Source organism: Ctenopharyngodon idella, chromosome 13 (genome assembly GCF_019924925.1).
Source record: "Ctenopharyngodon idella isolate HZGC_01 chromosome 13, HZGC01, whole genome shotgun sequence".
Lineage (NCBI taxonomy): Eukaryota > Metazoa > Chordata > Actinopteri > Cypriniformes > Xenocyprididae > Ctenopharyngodon > Ctenopharyngodon idella.
Window position 1 is genome coordinate 11,574,411 of NC_067232.1, and position 22,915 is coordinate 11,597,325.

Here is a 22,915-nt window from a genome sequence, read left to right on the forward strand (position 1 = left end):
TTAAGTAAAAAATATTTAATATCACTGGACCCCTAGTTAAAAATAAAAAAAAACCTGTACCAAAATCTGTTTAGAATACATTTATTTCATACTAAGTAACTTCAAATCCATTAACATATTTATTGACATATCACTTAAGACTTACTGATATAAAATTATAACTTTATTTGGAGTATTTCTTTATTGCACAATGTACATTTCTTAATATTATTCCTAAAAAGTGCTTTAACTTCACTATTGATAAGGACTGTATGATCTTTGTATAAAATCAGTATTTAAATGCAAGATATTTAAAGTGTACCTAAAGTATACTTGCAATAGTTCCACTTAGCACAATCAAATATACTTAAGTATATCTTTAGTTGGACCTCAGCACTACTTCAGCACAATTAAAGTGCATTAAGTACAAAATTAGTCGTTCCAATTTAGCAGACTTTAAGTATACCAGTTTAGTATACCAAAAGTACAATTGCAGGGTATTTTTATTTAGCACATAAATATTAAAATGTATCTGTAGTATACTTGGCAAAAAATAAATGTATTTCAAATACATTTTTGTATTTATTTTTTTTACTAGGGTCAGTTTGACTATATACCTTTTGTTACACCAATGAAATTTAACTGGGTAGAAAAATACATGGCTAGTTATACAGCACACCTATAACATTTGGGAATCCAGCAGTGCGAATACCTACAACTGGTGACCAACTGTACAGCGACTTGGCGACCTCTAGAAACAAAAGCACCGTCAGTGTGAACAGAGCATTATATTAACACATAGCAATGTGAATGTTGCATTTCTCAATGACAAGTGTTCAGTTATTGATGCCATTATAGAAATTCTCTATTCACAATCAACTATGATTAATGTATTCTGTGAGCAAGATGTCTGATAATATGAAGGTTACTGAGAAAGCAAGCAGCATTGGGGTCGTCATGTGATTGCAATATGAGTGAAGACCTGCTGTATGTAAAATTAAATGTCTTTACTGATGTGATTGGAGTCTTCCAGTGTTTTAATTCATTTATGTGAAACTATTTCAATGAGAAAAAAATGATTGTGTGCACCTTTAAAAAAGAGATGGAGGATACAGCTCAGAGAAAAGTGCTGTGTAATTGCTTTGGGGCCCTGTTGCCAGGCTAAGGGGGTTATGGGAAGGGTAAGATCCTTTCTGCTTAGTGTATGGCATTGTGTTTGTTTACAAGTGTTACCAAGGGCCATGCACCGTCCAGCTGACTCTGTCATCTCTATCCCGTCAGAAACATTGCGGCCCCCCATGGTCTCTCTGTCAATCCACTGCTTACCCCCTCTTGCCTGCTCAAACTCTGTGCAGATATAGCAACCCAATGTGCCAGTTGTCTCAAGAGGGGACAAGTTTGTTTACTGTGGTGTAGCTGCAATGAACACAACCTAAAGATCTACATTAACTCTGTGACAGTTTGCGCTTGGATAAATGTACTGATTCTTCCTCTGTGAGCTGGGTGAGTGGATTTGACTTGACCTTGTTGTTACTTTTGAATTTAACACAATGACCATAACCAGTTCAAATGAGGTGATTTACTGCACTGATGTGGTTAAATTATACTAACGTTATAAATCTTTAGTATCACTTTTGATTTCCTTTTGTTCACTTTAGGTTTTGGTGCACTTTTACGCTTAGACTTAATATATGTTATGGGGAAAAAATAAATTATATTTCTTTCGTTTTAGGTAACATTGTGGCACATCAAATTTGGTCACAGTTTATGTTAAGTGTACTTAAACAGTTTAGGTACAATGTACTTATTGTTTTCATGTTGTATTGCAAAACACTTTTGCTGCTATTGAAGTGGAATATGGGTAAGGTTAGGCACAGGTTTGGTGGTATGGGTAGGTTTAAGGGCAGGTTAAGGGGTAAGGGAAGGGTCAACAGTGTAATGTAATTGCATAAATTAATTACAGTTGTAATTAAATGCAGGTATTTTTTAAATATACAATGTAAAAACGTATATGTACACAATAAGTCAAGTGCATTGTATCGAATTATTAATTTAAATGTGCTAATTCTGTACTAAATACGAAATCTTTTATTTCCTTTCAATGATAAACCAGAAGTCCAGGAATAGAGAGGAAATGTTCTGTTCTGCTTGAGGGGTGTTCCTATGTCAGCAGGCGTTTAGGAGTGCATGTAGTGACTCAGCCATGCTACAGGAAGGAACTGATGTTTAATTATTAGTGGGAGATATGTGTCTGCAGATGGGTAATATTTACTGTGTGTGTGTGAAAAATACGAAATCTAGAAGTCTGGATTTGTTCCGGTTTATGTTGGATGACACAAACATAAGCAGGGATGGAATTACCCTCCATTTACTCAGATAGCTCAGAACGACAGTGCTCAAAGCACTTCCATCATTTGTCTTCTCTCTTGTTTATCTTATTGATCGGTTGTTTCTGAAAGCCGGGCCAAATCTAAACTTGACTCTTCAGGCATTACTTGCATGGAAATAATTGTATAGGCCTATGTATTACAGTTTGTTTTGAAGGGAAACTGGTGCACGACTCATGGCTGGACGGGAAGACTTAAATAACAGGTGACAGACAGGAACAGCATCTATTTATAACAAGTTTCGTATTCAGGTTTGGCAGAATGTAGAGCAGGCACTGATCACCCAGCAGAGTCACATGGACACACAAACACTCCAGAACACTCTATCAACTCTTCGAGATGATTTATATCATTGTTTGACATAATGGTTTTGTGTTTTGAAGATGCTACACAACATTTTTTGATATTATATTTAATAAATCAACTTCCTTCCAAACACTTTCCACTATACACCTGGCGGTCGTGAACCTTCAGGCAGGGTAGACAACATATTTAATTTGACGTAACCGAAAACGGGTTTGTGAGGGATAGAAGTACAGTCCGTGTTATACATGAGGTCTCAAACCATGTCTAATTTTCACAACCCATGATTTCTAGAGTAATGACTCACAGCAGGGGGAGACAGAGGGCAGCTTCTTTTGATTAGTTGATTTTGGCAGTAATCTCCAAACCCTCACAGTCACACGCATCTACTAGGACAATCTGTCAAATGATGAGCTTACTGCACTAGATTAACCCACTAAGACAGCTAATGGGTCAAAAACAGACTCCTACTCAGAGCCAAAACTGTGCCACTGTGCCATGCAACATGCCACTGATCTTAAGTTCTCTTGTGCCCATATGAATACAGCACTAAATACAGCACTAGATAGGGAGATGGTGTTTTACAGAAGGTTTAGATAGATGGGATCCCGTGTACTGAGTTTCTTCACATTAGCGCATGCTGTAGTTGTGGTTGAGGGGGCGACAGCTTGACTGATGAGCCCTGGAGCTTTCTGCAGAGTGCTGGCCGCGGGTCAACAGCGTGTGCGAAATGCTCCAGGAAGCTGATTTATGTTTATAATGAGCTTGTGGTGTTCTTAAAAGAGGTTCTGGCCAGAGCTCTGTTAGACCAATCTAGAAGAGCTTTTTTTATGGGCTAATAAGACACACTCACTCTCACTAACCTTCACACAGTGAGCAACTCAAGCCAGATGTGCAATGGTCCTGAAAATGTCATTCTCTTAATGTGGCATGATGAAAAACTGACAGTTTAAAATAATTCATGGATATTAATCGAACATATAATTTTTTTTTTTTTTTTGGATAATGAACTTTAAATCAAGGATGCTATTAAAACGTCATTCTCATAATTGCAAGTTGCCAGACAAGTAATGATCGTGAAACTACACACATTCTTATTGAATGGACTTAATGGACAAAGAAAAAATGCATTAAAATTATTGTGAATATATAATGTTATTTTTTTATACAGTGGCAAGAAAAAGTATGTGAACCACTTGCAGAATCTGTGAAGATGTGCAAAATTTTAACAAAATAAGAGAGATCATACAAAATGCATGTTATTTTTTTATTTAGTACTGTCCCGAGTAAGATATTTTACATAAAAGATGTTTACATATAATCCATAAGACAAAAAATAGCTGAATTTATTCAAATGACCCAGTTCAAAAGTTTGTGAACCATTGATTCTTAATACTGTGTGTGGTTACCTGGATGATCTACGACTGTTTTTTTGTTGTGTGATGGTTGTTCATGAGTCTCTTGTTTGCTCTGAGCAGTTAAACTGAGCTCTGTTCTTCAGAAAAAATATCCAGGTCCCAAAAATTCTTCAGTTTTCCACCATCTTTTGCATATTTGAACCCTTTACAACAGGGACTCAAACACAACTAATAAAAAAAGGTTCAAACATTCACTGATGCTTCAGAAGGAAACACGATGCATTAAGAGTCGGGGGGTGAAAACTTTTGAACAGGATGAAGAGGTCCAAATTTTTCTTATTTCGCTTGAATATCATTTTTTTTTCATTTAGTACTGCCCTTAGGAAGCAACAGAAAACACTTGCATGTTTCCCGCAAGACAAATTAAATACAATTTACCTTGATCTTCAAATTCCAAATGTTTTCACCCCCCATCTATTAATGCATCATGTTTGTTTCTGGAGCATCAGTGAATGTTTGAACCTTTTTTAATAGTTGTGTTTGAGTCCCTCAGTTGTCCTCAGTGTGAAAAGACGGATCTCAAAATCATTCAGTCACTGCTGGAAAGGGTTCAAATATGCAAAAAATGCTGGAAAACCGAAGAATCTGCAGGAACTGGAGATTTTTTCTGAAGAACAGAGCTCAGTTTAACTGCTCAGGACAAACAAGCGACTCATGAACAACCATCACAAAACAAAAAAACAGTCGTAGATCATCCAGGTAACCACACACAGTATTAAGAATCAGTGGTTCACATACTTATGAATGGGGTTATTTTAATAAATTCAGCTATTTTTTTTTGTCTTGTGGATTATATGTAAACATCTTTTATGTAAAATATCTTACTCAGGACAGTACTAAATAAAAAATAACATGCATTTTTTATTATCTCCTTTATTTTGTTAAAATTATTAACATTTTCACAGATTCTGCAAGTGGTTCACATACTTTTTCTTGCCACTGTATATATTTCACCAGGAAAATTGTTGTGATTTTATATATATATATATATATATATATACACTACAATTCAAATGTTCGGGATTGGTATGATTTTTGAGAGAAGTCTCAAAAATGTAATACTGCTCACCAAGGCTGCATTTATTTGATTAAAAATACAGTAAAAACAGTAATATTGTGGAATATTATTGCAATTTAAAAGAACTGTTTTATATATTTACAAATGTAATTTATTCCTTAGATGGTAAAGCTGAATTTTCAGCAGTCATTACTCCAGAATTTACTTAATATTTTTGTGGAAACTTTGACACATTTTTTTTAGAAAGTAAAAAAACAGCATTTATTTGAAATATATTATTATTATATAAACATTATAAATGTCTCTTTCACTTTTTAACAATTTAATGCATCCTTGCTGAATAAAAGTATTAATTTCTTTAAAAAAAAATCTTACTGACCCCAAACATTTGAACAGTGTATATTCAACATATCACCTATATTACCCACCCAGCATAAATCACATTCAGAAATGTTCTCTTTTATCCCTCTCTATAGAGGCTTAAGCTTTTAATTTAAAATGATCATTAGAGTATGGCAATATAGCACCAGCAACGACAACTTTACTGTGAACCGGCTCCAGTACAGTCTGATTGATAAATACTCCTCTGTTATGGTCAGATTGGCAATGCTGTCCCTCTTTTTTGAGAGTCAGATTGTCGCAGTTTCTTCTGGGTTTATGTATTCGGGTTCTTTGGTTTGACTGGTTTCAATCTGGTTTATCTTGTCTGTGTTCTGGATTTTCATATTTGAATTACAGATTTTATATAGAGGTTGTTTGATTCATTCAGGCCTTTATGTGATAGTCATTGTACAAATTATTGTATAGTTGTTCAATTCTAACTGCCTGAAAGCCATGACTATATTAAAAATACATTTTGAAAAAAGTTTTTCTACTGGACAGCATCTCTGCACTTTGTTCTGCTTTCATCAGAGCCTCCTAATCTCAACACATGACACATACTTGCACACATATTTCACTCCCTGATCGCTCAAAGCTCAGTGTTTCACTGGATGTCTGATGAGGAAATAGTGTTTATAATTCCTTGACAGTGTCTGCTTTCTTCACATGGGTTTCTCAGTCTCTCTGGTCTCGGTCTGATGTGAAGGTGTCCCCTACCAGCCCCGCTCAACAAGATGGGCAATGAGAACAGCACTTCAGAGCTTCCGGTAAGAGGGTTTCTGTCGGGACATGCTACCTGGCTCAGCACCGCAGTGTTCGCAGAAATGCTTCACAGGCTTGAACGCTTGCGTGTCTTGAAACTAGACTTGGCTGTTTAGAGCTGTTATGACTTTTTGGTGACATCTGTTAGCATTCCCACACCAACTGACATACTGCCTGTGACATGCTGTGCTTGAGATAACAGCACAGATAGAGACAGAGAGTGCTGTGGTAAAAATCATGCGCTGCTGTTTTCATTGTTTTCACTGTGCTGTCAAACATTTTGACTGAATTTAGTTTTGAAAGAGTGCAGATGGTCAAGTGTAGCCTACTCATTCTGTGTGGGATTTTTTCAGTATTAACCACTATGCTGTTCCCATCACTAAAAGTAGAAACGTTACTATATTAACCTCATTTTTTCAGTAGCATGACAAAAGTTTGGCTGCTTTCAAAGTGCAGCTTTTCCAGTAATGAGTTACATTTTCCAACGAGTAGTGCTTTCGCATGACCAACCGCTACATCGCTGTGTTTTTTTTTTTTTTATGTCTGAGCAGATGAAATAGTCACACTCACCTCAGTGGTCCTCTCTCTTGCGTAGCGTTGGAAAGTTCACACATAGGGCCTAGATTGCTGGAATGTCTGATTAATTTTAGTGAATCGGTTTGTTCTAAACGCTGTCCTCGTGTTTCATTCTTCTGATTCTGTTCGTTCAAACTGTCCATGTAAAAGAACAGATAAAATATGTACTTTGTACATTACAAATTGTAGCCCCTTAACCTAATGAATACAAATTAGGCCTACATGAAAAAAATTGTTAGTAACCTTGTCTACATTACACTTTTTTGTAATGTAATATGACTACTTTTAGATTACTTTTGACCTAACTTTGTTTATAACATTGATTTGTATATTTGTATAGTATAATCTTGTACCATATTGATGCAGAGAAAATGCAGAGAAAAAAAGATACATTTTTTATCAACACCATGAAGTACATTAAACATTACATTTTTTATTATGTATTTTTATATTTTCATTTAAATTTTATTTAAAGTTTTAGTGATATTGTTGTGTTTCTATTGTTTTTAATTAGTTTTTATCCATTTTGCCATCTAGCTGGAATAAAATAAGTTCATTTTTTTTATATATATATATTTTTGTATTTGTTGATTTTTATTTTATTTCAAGTAACAATTTTTTATGGTTTTAGATTTAGTTAACTGACTGTGATCATGGGTTGTTATTTATATTTATATATATTTTTAAATTTATATTCATATTTTTTATTAATAAAAGCATATTTCCCTCTTAAGTAACCATACTTTTTACAGTAGCTAATTATTTATTCAGAACAGCTTAAAATTATGAATAGTTTGTAGCTTACTGTTTCAAAGTAGTTTCTCCAACAATGATCCCCATAGTTTAGGTCTTTCGCATGTATGACCTTTTGCTGCTAATGTGATAGTTATTTATGCATTCAGAAATGTGGTTTGATCTTCAGTGGACCCTGAAAGGAATAATTTGGCCGATGTTATGCTACATTGAAAAGGCTACTCAACTTGGAATTCAGGATTTATCTTAATAGGATCAACCTACTGGGCTCTGTGCTTTTTCATGGATGACTCCAACCAGTTTGGTAGGTTCCCAGAACAAACGTTAAGTACTCTTGGTAAACTTCCAACCACAACAACAGCGTGGACTGACTGAGTTATATAAGGACTGAAATCTGCCATGCATTTCTCCTAAGACTGTTCCTGTCTCCATAACTTGTATCCATCTCTTCTTTTGCATTACACCTATATGTCTCTGCCACAGGAGGGCGCTCCAGACAACGTGGTGCTATTTCCTCCAGAAGAAACACAGTCTGACATGATAAATGAGGTGCTGGAGGGTTTCAGCATGTGTGTGTGAAGATGCATTTTGGAGTGTGCATGGTATTTCTACAGTAACTTTGGTTTAGAAATAGCCCAAGATAACAAAATGTTTAGTGAGAACATATAGCAGCAGTTAACATATGGTTTTGCAGGGAATTTAGTTCAGTTGTTTGCTTAACCCACTTAAATCACCTTAAAGAAACACACCACTTTTTTTGAAAATAGGCTCATTTTCCAACTCCCCCTAGAGTTAAACAGTTGAGTTTTACCATTTTCGTATCCATTCAGCCGATCTCCGGGTCTGGCGGTACCACTTTTAGCATAGCTTAGCATAGTTCATTGAATCTGATTAGACCGTTAGCATCTCGCTCAAAAATGACCAAAGAGTTTCGATATTTTTCCTATTTAAAACTTGACTCTTCTGTAGTCACATCGTGTACTAAGACCGACGGAAAATTAAAAGTTGCGATTTTCTAGGTCGATATGGCTAGGAACTATACACTCATTCCGGCGTAATAATCAAGGAACTTTGCTGCCATACCATGGGTGCAGCAGGCGCAATGATATTACACAGCGCCTGTGACCCCTGCTTGCACAGGGAGCGTGCCTTGCAACCATGGAGACATTTGTGAGAGACGCTGCGCAATATCATTGCGCCTGCTGCACCCACGGTACGGCAGCGAAGTTCCTTGATTATTACGCCAGAATGAGAGTATAGTTCCTAGCCATATCGGCCTAGAAAATCGAAACTTTTCATTTTCCGTCAGTCTTAGTACACAATGTAACTACAGAAGAATCAAGTTTTAAATAGTAAAAATATTGAAACTCTGGTCATTTTTTAACGAGATGCTAACAGTCTAATCAGATTCAATGAACTATGCTAAGCTATGATTAAAGTGGTACCGCCAGACCCGGAGATCGGCTGAATGGAATCGAAAACGGTAAAACTCAACTGTTTAACTCTAGGGGAGTTGGAAAATGAGTCTATTTTCAAAAAAAGTGGAGTGTTCCTTTAAATTAAGTTAAAGTCCCCTAGTAGTCAATAATTTTATTCATTAAAACTCATCTTTGATTACCAAAATGACATATTTAAACGTTTTTTTCCTGTGAAAAAAACGCCTTAAAATAGCTTGAATGTAACTCTACACCCTTGCTTCATGTAGTATACGCGGATCTATGAATATGCTAATTAGCTCCGCCTCCACTCACTCGCACAAGCTCAGAGATCCACTTGGTCAACTTACTGAGGTAAAAGCTGTACAATGGTATCGCTTTTTACAACGTCGGACACATAACGATAATTAAAATAATTAGCCTTTTGCTTGACTACGTTATCAAACAGCTAATAATGTGTTGCTAATGCTTGCTGGCACGTTGATGTGATTGGTTACAAGGTAGTTTGTGACATCAGAAACACTAGCGATTAAAATGAGCAAGTTCCCAGCATAGCCAAACCAGTTTTCAACTTGTCTAGCTGGTGTTTAGTTGGATGGCCAACTTGTTTATTATAGCTGAGCAGCTGAAAAGTGCCCAAAACAATTATAAAACCAGCTTTGCCAGGCTAGGATATTAGCAAACCTGCTTAGGCTGGTGTAAGGTTTTTTTATTAGTAGAGAAATGAGTGGTTTGTGCTTTACAGGATGTCAGTGGATGCAATCCTTAGTGCCTTGGTTCTCAGGGGCCCAGGGCCCACTAGGAGGCCTCAAGATGACTTAAAAAAATTTAAAATGAGAGAAAACAAGTATTAAAACAAGCTAAAACAACTAAAAAACTTATTTTAATCAAGCCTCTCAGCAACCAGGATTCCCCAGTCATTTTTATAAATACACGTTTTTCTAGTCATGGCAAGCTCTAAAACATTTTATCAGTTAAAACTGTGAGTAAAGAATATTTTTAAAAATCCTTATGCAGTAAATCATGAACAACTGGAAAGGTCATGAAGCCTTTGAATATTGTTGTGGACGAAAGGGGGCTTTGCAGACAAAAAGGCTGAGAACCACTGCAGAGTCAGCCTCAATGTTTAAAATTCGGTATTATTATTGGGGCCCTAGTAATTAGGGGCCTAGGGAGTATTTATTATTCTTTAACAAGTCTGTATTCTATTTGAAATCACAGATTTTAAGTGTAAAGATGTTTCTAGTTCACAAAAGCCTTAAAAGTTAGTGTATAACATGATCCCCCCTTACTAGCTACTTTGAGATTGATCTTTGGCCCATTTCCCAGTATTCACCTGCAGCGTGTGCATCAGAGTGCAGTCCTCAGTCCCCCAGCAGGAAGTGACAGAACAGCAGCAGACACTAGAAGCAGGAGGTAGCTCGAGAGGGAGGGATCAGAGGGCAGAAGCGTCATGCTGAACGAGTTACCCGGAGAAGGGGGAGGGATCACTACTCAAGTTGCTCTGTGAGTGTCCTAGTCTGAGATTTCGTAGTACTGCTTCTCAGGAGGAACAGTCTGTCTCATACTTTTAGGGACTAGCAGATTTCTCCTCTGAAGGACATGGATCTATAGCAGGAGAAGTGAAGGGAGTCAGGAGTCTGGGGAGGAGACAGGAACATAGGCACAACACCGGCAGCATGTGTTGCAGCATGTTTGTGTCTTTACCCGGCTGAACCAAAACACGCACACGTCTCTGCTCGCGCTCCCTGGGAGTTCAGCGCAGAAGTGTTGCACTCTGAAGTGTGTGTGTTCCTCCTTAGAGAAGGTGAGTTAGGGTTTTATTTAGTGGCGTTTTACACTGCAAAAATCTCTATATTCTCAAGTATTTCTATATAACCTCTCAAATCCTTAAAATGAGATAATTTTTTTAATGTTGCAGTGAGTGCTGCATGAGATATCAGGACTTGTTTTCAGAGAATGTATTGTATTTATTCTTCCTGAACTGACAGTAAAAAGTTTTTTTTTGCATTTTAAATATACATTTTTTATATTCTTAACAAGTGAAAAAGACTAATTAAAAACTTATTATAAAGTATTTTTTTTTTTGCAGTGTTATAGTTTTAATGCTTCTGTTTTGATTTTGATTGTTATATGTGTTAGCTGAGTACAGTAATGTGTGCTTCCTGAAGAGGGATAATACTTTGGTCTATTTTATATACTAATTCAAAACTGGACTGCATTTCATATAATTTATGGGTAGTGTGTGTATCCCACAACTATTCAGAGGTCAGTCTGCTGTGTTGGGCTTATATGATTGCCATGACAACCAGTAACCCTGCACAGCCAGGACGCATGGTAGTTAACAGCAAGGATTTACTGTAGTGGAGGACAATGTGGGCTGTTAAAGGGGAAGGGCAAAAGAGACCATATGGGGTCTGCTTTTCAGGACCACTCATGCTATAGGTCAAAGGACAATGGCAGACAGTGGCTTTTTTTTTTCCTCTGTGATTTGATGTTACCTATTTTAGATCTGGGTAAGAGATGCCCCTGTGCAGCTTTAAAATCCTAAGCTCACAGACAAATGTAGCTCAGTGAGTGTTATTTATTATAGTTACCATGTGCTCAATTAAGTTTTTTAAGGTTTAGACACAAGTTCACAGCATATACAGGAAACAGGAAGCCGAGGAACTTGAAACCAACCATGAGAAACAAGATCACAAACAGATAAAGTGTGGTATTATTCTATTAAACTCGAGTGTAGGTGTGAATGAATGTGGTCTTATACAGCATGAACAAAACTTCAATGATTAGGAAGGGAAAAATTTCATTTTTTATGATACAAATATCTGAATTATGTGTTTGGCTCATGATTTAACTTGTTATATAATATATAAAGCATTATAGCACAACAAAATGTGTCATAAAAGTTAATGTGTATGATGATTAATTTAAAACTGGAAACAAAGTTTTAGGATTTTGAAGTGTAAATATTATTTATTATTTAAAATTTCAAGGTTAGTAATGATATGTAAGCAGATTTATGATACTGACCCCTTTAACCCCTTTATACCAAACATTATTTTCTGTGTTTCCATTGAAGCACGAGATGATTTTTGGAACATTTTAAATTCATGTGAACTTTTCAGATAAACTTTTCACTCAAATTGTTTTATGACACTGAAGTTTATTACAAAAAATAAATAAATAAAATGAATACACTTACTTTTAGTGGTCCCAGATTTCTGTACCCCCATTGCATATATAAATGTAGCTTGATTAGTACATTAAAAATTACATAATAATGCCTTGTTTTGTTGTTTGATGGTGTGTAAACATATTCTCAGCTTGATGACAGGAATTTTGGAATAGTCTAGCAAACACTGTGTCATTTTCATTTGAGGGGCTGAGGGAGACTGTTTTTGGGATACAGTGATACAGTACAGTGATTGTTCACCGGTGTGTGAAGCGCATCCTGTTCTTTAGGGATTTTGCTGTTCTCTGTTGAAAATCTAGTCGTCTGTCACTACAAAATGTTACTGATATTTGAAACCCTTGTGTTTATTCCAGGTTTGGCGAACAAATTAAAATTCTGAATAAGCTAATGGAATCCGAACCCTCGAGTTTGTCTGGACTTAGATCAGGGAGTTTCATTTGATACTCTGACCTGATTCAAATTGAGTGATGTTTGTGCTCACAAAGGCCTGGGAATGTAGATCAATGCATAAATTTACTCATGTCTTAAAGCTCTGAGAGAGTATAACCCATAACCCGCAGCAGAAGTGGGAATGCATGTGTATATCAAGTGCATATGATGTGTGTACTGGAATCAAAGATGATAAAAACAATGGGTAATGGATGTAAGGCTTCTGTGTAATGCATCTCTAATGTGACCTGTGTTCCAGAGAGCCTGCAACATGATCCTCTTTTGCTGCACAAAGACTTGCCTGTGAATCACACTATCGATCAATGAGTGTGTGTATGAGTGAAGCGAGTGTTTTGGAGGGATAAGATTGTCTCTTACTCTAAATCAAAGTGTTTATTATGCAAAAGAGATACTGAAAATGAAAAAAAAAAAAAAAAAAACTCTAATTGTGATGCCACTAACGTCATATCCTAACATCAGGATTTTAGTTAAATATTTCTTTTGGATGTATAATCCACCGTAAAAACCTATGCCATTTAAATAAATATGCGGATGATCCGCTGTTTTGACCCCTAATGGGAACAGCCAAGTGTGAGAGAGGGAGATTTCTTATAAACATTTTAAGTAACCACTTAATGAAGTAATGTAAGTAATTACCTAAATAAGTATAATTACTTTTTTTTTGTAGTTCATTTAAATAGTCTTGCAGTATGACAAATGAATTCTAAATTTAAACATTATATGTGTAAGTAAATACTGCATGCCTATAGTCATTTTACATTTATTTATTTATTTGTTGTAGTTTGTTTGGCCTGGCCCTTTACAAAATGCTTCAGAATGCACTTAATCTTGTAGTTCAGTTGTATGAAGCTATCTTATTTCATTTGGATAGAATAGCAGTAAAACCAGTAAAGTCAGAACAATCACTTTATTTTGCCTCATTTTTAAAGAAACAGTAAGTTAATGAATTCTCTGGAAGTTCACTGCGAATCTTGAATTACCTTTTTAGTTTACAACCATTTGTTTTTTCATGGTTTATTCATAAGTGTATGAACACGTCTTAGGGCAAATTAGCATGTCTGAACTGATCCTTAAGGCCATGCTGATATGTTGGATTCTTTTAAAACATGTTTATTTTTTAAGATTTGTCTAAAAGTACTGTTGGCACAATGATAAATGATCAGGGTGTGTAGTCTAGAATCCACTCAGCTTTTTATTGACATGGTGGGTGTGTTTTCTTTTTGTGTTAAATGTCAAGCCCTGTACGTTTAAAGAAACATATTCTCGGTTTGAACCACTAACTTGTTCACTAAGTGGCAAGTAGGCCATTTTAGGTGTGTGCAACTAGTCTGAGTGATTTACGGATCTCAGATAAACGCTGATTAAAAACAGATTGTGCCGGTCTGTGCTCTAACTACTTTTATTGCATTTCTTAGGCCGCAGTACACACTGACAAGGTGAGCCCACTGAAGGAAAAGTCTGCCGCTGCAGAGAACGGATCTGTCCACACTGATTCAGTCACTGCGGAGCCACAGGTGTCTGCTGACGAGGAAGAAAAGCCACAGAGACAGGAAGAGGAGGATAAAGAGGAGCTAGAGTTTCCTCATGATCTGCTGCCCAGCATAGACCTCGACCTCAGCACTGAGCTCAATCTCACCTGGGGAACCTCACTTGGGTAAGTCTCAACAATTTCTTTCTCTTACACACATTTATTTCCTCAAGAGAATATTATTGAGGAGTAGACGTATCATCAGACACTTATCAAGGGGCAAGTTTCAACAGGATGGCTGATTCTTTTGAAAAGTTGTTCACATCTGATGCAAATTTTTCCACCTTTCAGTTATGTTTTGCATAGATGTGTCTGGTAAACAATTTTTTTTTTTTTTTTTTTGTGCAAGTTTTGCATTCTAGAGACAAAAATAAAAAGATTAAAGAAGTGATAATTGTTAATGTGTCTAGTGTAATTAAAGGGATAGTTGATCTGAAAATTAATTTTCTTTCATCATTTACTCACCCTCATATCCTTCCAAACTTGAATGACTTTCAAGGACAGATATTTTGAAAAATGTCTCATGCAGGTTTGGAATGACATAAGTGTGAGTAAATCAGACTGTTATTTTTAGGTGAGCTATCTTTTTAAGGTGCCATTAAATTGTGAGCTCACCTAGGAATTGAGGAAGCAAAGAATAATGAAAGATCATATCAGTCTTGAAACCTAAAGCCACAGATTTGATTGGACTCTGACACTTGCCCAGTCGTTTATGTCTTACTATGTTTCACAATCAGAGCAAAACAAAACATAGGACTTATTCTATGAAGATCCTTCCTTATACTCACTTGGCTGGATAAACACAGAGTGAATTTCCATTAATCTCTGACTCATTCCTATGGAAAACTTGACGGAATGGACAATTGGCAGGCCTACAAAAGAGCTGCAGTTAAGGTGGTACCGCCAAGGCACTCTCCAGTGACTTTTATTTTACATGATTTTATGGATGTAATGCTAATGAAAATGAAAGGCTTGTTTGCAGACATTAATATTTTAAATTATGAATTATATTATTTATACATGTATTTTCTATTATATATACCTCTGTATTGGTATGTAGTGTATTAGGGTGATTTTAACAACATTTTTGATGAATACAGCAAGAGTTTTGTAGAAATGTCCAAGCAATTTCTGCTAGTAGGTTTTTCTAAAGGACTTTAATATTTATTTTATGATCTGAATCACATCTGTAGACATATGACAAGATCCTAGATAGTCCTAGACATATGACAATTCTAGGACTAAAATGGCAAAAATTATGAATGTTATGAATTTCTCGCTAATAAACTGTACAATGCATCACACAGCCTGTTAGTATAATGTTTGTATTTTGATATAACCTGGCTTATTTGATTTCTTTTAAATGTCTGTTAGTCATTTATTCTTCCTAATAATGAGCCCGGTGTAATGAGGCTCATATTAAAGGGCATTTATTTGTGTATGCGTGTGTATAGTTGTGAGCAGGTGGGCTTGGGTGAGATGAAGAATGAGGCTGTGGCACTGGGTGGCACTGCCAACCCTCTGCTGGCAGGCCTAGAGCACTACATGGAGGCCAGTCCACCAGTAGTGGGCCTCATAAAGAGGTAACATGAATAAAGAAAATGGAGACAGAGAGATACCAGTCTGCTATGGCATAATAGATGGACATTTTTAATTTGGCCAAAGTTTATTCATGTTTTCATAGATTTTGCTGAAATCTCTTTTGCTCCATTTTGTGTTCTGGTTGTGGCTATTGATGTGTGCTGTGTAAATGGAGTTTTACTTTCTTCCCAGTAAGCACAAAACTTGTTTACATTTCATTGCATTTTAGCTGAAGTTAATTTACGCTGCAGTACATTGTTTTAAAAATCTTCGACAAACAACACAAAGACGTAAAAAAGAAAAAGAAAATGGCATAATCAAAACATGACATGCTACATCGGATTACAAAAAATTATCAACACCAAACAGCTACTTTGAGAAAAGTGACAATATGTATATAATTAAACATAAATATAAATCAACCTAAAGTAGCCTAAATCCATGTTACATACATTCATGTTTTTACTAATATGGAACAAAACTTTACCACACTGTTTGTATAAATTCTTATTTAGGTTTTTTATAATGCAATCAGTGCATTTAAATGAAAAAGGCTTAAAAATGTAGCAAAAATATTTTTGTTTATAGAATGTATGTTTATGAGCAAAATACAATCAGAAATGGTGTCAAAAATAGGTTTGATGTGGTAATGACAATTATAAAATGTTTCTGAAACGTGAAAATGTTTTTTTTTTTAAATACATAAACATTTTATTGACACTGACATATTTAAGTATTTTGTATAAAAACGTTATCATAAAACTTAAAATGTAGCTGTGCTTACTGGATTGGTGGTTTGTCGAATATATTTGGCTTTACAGATGGTTGAGCTGGTTTGCTGTGAACTAAACTAGTGTTGTTTTTGGTTGGTTTTTGATTGGGCCGCTGGAATGACTCTTTAACACGCTTGCATGAGGTGAAAATGTATGGTTTACCACACTAGATTGATGTACAGCGTGAGAGGTGTCCTCCTTAACCGGAAGCCATGTTTGAGTGTGGTGTGTGTATATTTGCGGTTGTTTTGTGTGTGTGTGTGTTCAGTTTTTTTGTCCCTGTTGAGAGAGTTATCAACACATTAACACATCTGGTTGCAATTGCATAGACCGATGAGATCTTCATTCATACTTGACATGTTTACTTCATGTTAGTTTCTCTCAGCTAAATATGACGTACCATGTCAGAGTAAACTGTTTATGTTTATACTGTTGATATTTTTATTAATATTTTTTTTTTCGCATCATGTTTTAATGCTGGAATGTCTATAGAAATGCTTAGGCGAAGGGCAGAGGTTTGTGGGTATTGAAATGCTGCCTGACAGTGCAGTAGGGAGTGGCTGCAGTTCTGTAATTCATGGAGACATACAGTACGCCAAAAGGCCTCAGGTTTTTAGCATATACAAGCATAATTGCTGTAACTTAAACTGCAGTACAGCTGTCTGACTTTCCAGTTATGCCAGAGAAGGGTTATAAACTTTTTTTCTGGCCTCCTCTGAATGGGAGTGTCAGCTTCCAGTCAAAATCATTTACTGAAAAAAGAAAAAAGCTGCGTGCTTGAGCCTGTTGTCATCTCAGCAAGCTGGCAGATCACATGACCACTGTGTTCCAATTGAAAAACACATGAGGATCTGCTCCCTCGTTTGTTTCCATTTGAGGTGAAGGTGACTGATAGATTTTTAGCATAAAATGACAGGCATAAATGTGTTAGCTAAGCTGTCTGTGTACTGTTAATGCCCCTGGAGGCACAGAGACAGAACACTAGGTGAGACATGCAGTGGGGAGGAAGCATGGTTGTCATATTAGATCAGCTGTAGCTACTTTATTGGGATGTTAGTCACTGACTGTGTTTCAGCTCTTGAAACGTTATATACAGTCACAGTGATTCACTAGGTTGTATAATGTCTGCAGTAATAAATTTGTTAGAAGCATTTTGCAGTTTTTTTGGCGGGTGCTCTTCTATCACATGCATAGGTGGTCAATTACACTAATTACACTGCACTAAAAGCATTGATGCATTAACCTTGATCTAAAACGTGATTTTTCTGCCAAGTCTATTAGACTTTAGCCTATGACTTCTCTGAAGGCTTTTACTTGGGAAACACTCTTATTTCAGCTTTTGAAAATTAAAAAGTTTTCAGCATCTTGAAAATTACACATGATTGCAATTGATTTTTTAAGTTGATATGAGGAAATTAAGTGGTTTACCCAAAGAGAAAAATCATAACGGTGTAAAGTCAAACCTAGATGTTTTTTAATGCGTGCACTGATTTTTTTTTTTTTTATAATCAACTTAATCAGTTTTTTTCCAGTAAAGTTATCTAAACATCCTTAAAATATGATACATTTACTTGAGAAGACAAATTGCATATGATAAAAAGACTTTCAATAAATTAATTCACTACATTTTATGTTAAAAAAACATATGCTATTGAGATAAGAAATATAAGCTTGATTCAAGATATATTCTTATTATCTTATGCAATTTTGCTTCTCAAGTAAATTTACCTAGTTTTAAGACAGCAAACATTTTTTGCAGTGTGTGTGTGTGTGTGTTTAGTTTCTTATCCTTTTAAAGCACTTAGTTTTGCCCATGCATGAACTCTCATCCTGTCTCTGGCATGAGGTGGAGTGGAGTGCTTTGGCTTGGTGTGGAATGAACAACTGAATTTATCTAAGAGCAGATTTATTCTGATGTCTCTTTTCTTGGTGAACATTGATAGCTGTGATGGCGACCAAGTTTCTACTGAGACCCAGAACCACTTGTCTAGCACATCTCAGCAAGATATTCCATCCCTCAGTCCTTTGGCTGCCCAGGTGGATTATGAACTCCAGGAAGCTTTAAAGGAATGTGAGGATGAAATGACTGCTCTTGGCATATCCTCCCATGTAGACACATGGACTGCAGGTGATCTGGACAGGTGTTCCTCCTTAGCCCTGCCTGAAAATGATGAGAAAAATGAACAAACTGAGAATGCTGAAGTCAAAAAGGATTTTGGTACATCTTCACAAAAACCTGTCAAAATTCATGGAGGTTGCCATGGAAATGAAGCACACAAAAATGACTCCTCAGCAGGTGAAGAGGGGGTGTTTAGCTTCAGAGATTATATTCTAGGCAAAAAGCAAACTAATACTTTTACAGATGGAGCTAAGGATGTCAAAAACATCAAGGATATAACAGAAAACCACAGTGAGGAAACTAGACAGCTGTCAGAGGCAGAATGGCAAAAAAATTCAGAGATAGAGACAAAAATACACACAGCTGAGGACATAGCTGATCAACAAACAACACCTAGCATATGGAAAGGTACACAAACAACATCAGAGATGGATGCAACAAAGGAAACACTTACCCAGGATCAATCAGTACAAGATATCTGCACTTCAAAATACACCCTGGAGGATGAGAGCACACAAGATGAAAACAAAATAAATGTTATAGCACACACAACCCAGAGAGAAACCGGAGGAATTCAAGAGTTAAATCCTGTGATCGCAGAAGTCATCAGTTCTGCAGAAGCTACACAGATGATTCAGAATTCAAACAGAATGAAAATAGAGATGCATAGTCAGGTAATTAGTGATTTACAGGCATGCCAATCCCCACATAAGGATAAACACGCTGGTCACACGTTACACTTAGAAGCTAAAATAAGCGTACAACCAAACATACAAAAACAGGTGGAGTCAGGGACACAGCAGCAGATAAGTGGACAGATAGAAACAAACACAAAAGTAGTATCAAGCCTTGAGCATCAAAGACAGGAATTAGGACTCCCAGAACAGCTGAGTCCTGAGGGTAAACAATTGAACTGCTCCCCACCTCCAGAACCCGAGGCTCACCAAGCTCATTTTTCCCTGGCCGAGGCTCCACCTGCCCTGATACGGCACTCTCCACAGGGGCCTGAGCAACATGATGACCAGGATCAGACAGATGGTCCCTACAAATCAATATCAGAAGGTGAAACCATACACCACAACCACTGTACGACAGGGGAAGTCAAACATGAGAAAAATGTGTCTGATGCATCTGCTGTTGTGATTGATTTCTGCCAAGCTAAAACAGCCCCTGAACATGAGCCCAAAGGGAGATATGACTTAGAGACATGTCCACTGGAGCCGGAGAATGGACCTCCTTTAGGCAGTGGAGCTGGCGCACACACAGCACTGTGGGGGAATTCACACTCTATGAGCCGAGCCAGTGCAGAAGAGGAGGAGGAAGAGAGTGCCCTTGAACAGGCTTCAGCAGAGTCCGCTGCCTCCACATTGCTACAAACAACACCCACGATGCCAGAAATGATAGAAAGTGAGGGAGAGAAGAAGAGTGATGATGCGTTCCAAAGTGTCGCAATAATAGTACAAGCAGCAGAGAGAGAATCGGCAGTGCTGGAAGCGGATGAGTCTCCAAGCTCACAGGGAACATTAACTGAAATTACGGCTGAACAGGGACAACAATGCACCTCAGTAATTTTTCCAAAGATTAAGTGCTCACCTGTTCAGAAAGAAAAGGCGACTGAGGAGAGCTGTGGCAACAAAATACCACACAACTCAATAGAGAGCACGGGGAAGGGAGGGGGTCTGCCGATCGCACTCTCCCCAGCCGGAAACGAGGATACAGGCGCGGTCGGCAAAGAGGACAAAGCTCTGGTCACCTATTCCTCTCCAGGCGTCCTTGGAACATGTGATTGGAAGGTGGAAGGTTCCCGATCAAAGAAGAGAAAAGGAGAGAGTGAAGAGGAGGGGAAAGAGACAAGCGAAGGAGGAGCACAGAACGCAGGCAGGGTGTCACAGACAGAGACAGCAACCGAGACGTGTCCATCCCACCGCATCACAGCATCACTAGCGGCAACACAAGACGAGAGTGACCTCATCCTTCCTGTCACAGCTGGCACAGCCCCGTTTCCTCTGACCATCAACAGAATAAACGACTGCGTCTCCATCAGCCCACCCCCTCCTCTTTCTCACATAAACTCTACAGAGACAGAAGCACTGAGAGAGGAAGAGGCTAATCTGAATCCAAGCCCAAGTGCATCAGGAGCAGAATTGCTAGGCAGTGATAGATCATTTCCACCAGCAGTTTCTTCGGAAAACGAATGCCTCGCTGCGCAAGCCAACAATCAACAGGTACAGAGCTCTTCACAAACTAGAACCACAAACTGTGACACATCCATCAAGACAGAAACACAGCAACAAAAACAAGAAACAACTCCTACAAGTGAAGACACATCTCAATCAACTAAGCTACAAGTGAACATGAGGGATATCGCTGAAATTTCTACCAAAGTGGAAGGGCGTATATCCCCAAAAGGTATGCAGAGCTCTTTTGAGGACCAAAAGGATACAGTGTTGAAAGGCCAAAGGGCTGAATGTGCCTCTCTGCCTCCACTGATGGTATTTGAAAGCCTACGACACCCAGTAAAAGAGACTAGCTTCAACTTTAAAGGTTTTCTCACCATCAACAAACCGGAAATAGAAAAGGAAAAATCCAGTGCAAAAAAAGAACCTACTGCTTTTGAGGAAGGAGGTAAAGAGGAAAGAAATGGGAAGCAGCGAGAAAAAGTGGAACAAGCGGAAATTACATATAAAGAATCAAAGGACTGCAAAGAAACAACCAGCACATCTCAAGAGCAGGGTGAGACTACTGTAAAATTTGAAGAAAATGTTAATGTAAATATGGGTGGTTGTGAAGAAAGTAGAAAAGTGACAGATAAAGCTGATGTTAAAAAGAAAAATCCTGTTATATTTTCATCACTGTCAGCTGCAGGCGTGACCACCAGTGTTACTGAAACAAAGAATGCCGTTAATGAAATTCTGAAAGAAACTGAAGCAATTAAAGAGAACCAAGAATATAAAGAGTCTTTGAATGTTACTCAAATGAGTCCACATGATACAGATGAGTCAGCATCCACTGAGAAGAATAGTGTTTTACTACAGGATGTTTCTCTACAAGAGGGTCGTAATGACAGCCCCGCTGTGGATGGTGAGCGGGCTGATATCACTATGTCTGAAGGAGTTGAACAGAGACATATAGAAGTGGTACTTGGCAGCAAGGAAAGACTGAATGAAGAGACTGATAAATCAAAGGGATGTGGGTTATCTGAATCAAGTGATTTAGAAGTAACATGTCCAGATAATTCAAAGAATCTTGTGAATGACAGTCAAGAGCAAGAAAAATACACACATGAAGAGGAGTCACTGGTAAAAACCAGCTCATTGTCTCCAGCAGCAGCCCCAAACACAGACAGCATGTGTCTTTGCACTCAACCAGACAAGAAATCCAACACCGAGCAGCCTACTACAACCTCAGAGATGTCACTCCTGTCAAAAGCAGATAAGTGTGCAGACATGCAACCCTATCAGACAGAATCACAGTTCAGTGGTGAAATAATGAAAAGTGATGCAGCAAATACTGAAGACACAACAGTCCCTTCTCTTCCTGCAGCGGAAACTACAGTACCAGAACAAAGTGATCTTTCCTCAACCACTAAACAAAGCACTAACAGTGATGCCAGGGATGTGTCTGTCATTGTACTAAAGGCTCCAGGCCCAATGCTGAGTCACTATGAGTCCATTAATGACTGTGATATTGCTGTTGCAGGAACCCGTGAGCATTTCAGTGTGAACCATGTGTGCGAGTCTCACACAGAGATTGTAAATAATATTGCAGACAAAACGAATCAACAATCAGATGCAAATGAAGACATGTTAAGAAAACAAAATGCAGATGTTCCACCCTACACTGTTGGTGTCTCCGCACAGGAAATTGCAGCATCATCTGGGTCCCTTCTGCTTACAACTGACAGACCAGAACAGGCAGATTGTGCACTGCTAGTCTCAAAAAACTCAGATATTGTTGGAAATGCAAAGATGAAAGAGAATGAAGCATCTAAGGACACTGTAGAATTTGATATTGGTCAAAAAGGGAAGAGAGAAGGACATGTAAATTCTAAACATGAAAATGATTTGTGCAATGTATCTACAAATGTTACAATAGACAATGAGTTAATTAATAAAGACAAATCTGAAGGTTTCAAGCAGGTGAAAGGAAAAGAGCAAAACAAGGAGTGTGTGAAGGAAAAAAATGAAACTAGTGCCTCTCAGGATGAAGGAAATGAACAGAAAAATGGGAAGCAGGACGAAATAAAGGAGCAAGA

The 22,915-nt window shown here is 37.4% G+C and overlaps 1 protein-coding gene across 1 annotated transcript in view; it reads left to right on the top strand.

The window, feature by feature from the left end:
- tacc2 (transforming, acidic coiled-coil containing protein 2) overlaps nucleotides 1–22,915 on the top strand; it is a 66,758-nt gene that overhangs the window by 1,576 nt on the left and 42,267 nt on the right. The window contains exon 2 of the mRNA XM_051917792.1: nucleotides 14,075–14,313. Within this exon, the coding sequence (XP_051773752.1) occupies nucleotides 14,075–14,313 (239 nt within the window). The remainder of the gene's footprint in view (nucleotides 1–14,074; nucleotides 14,314–22,915) is intronic.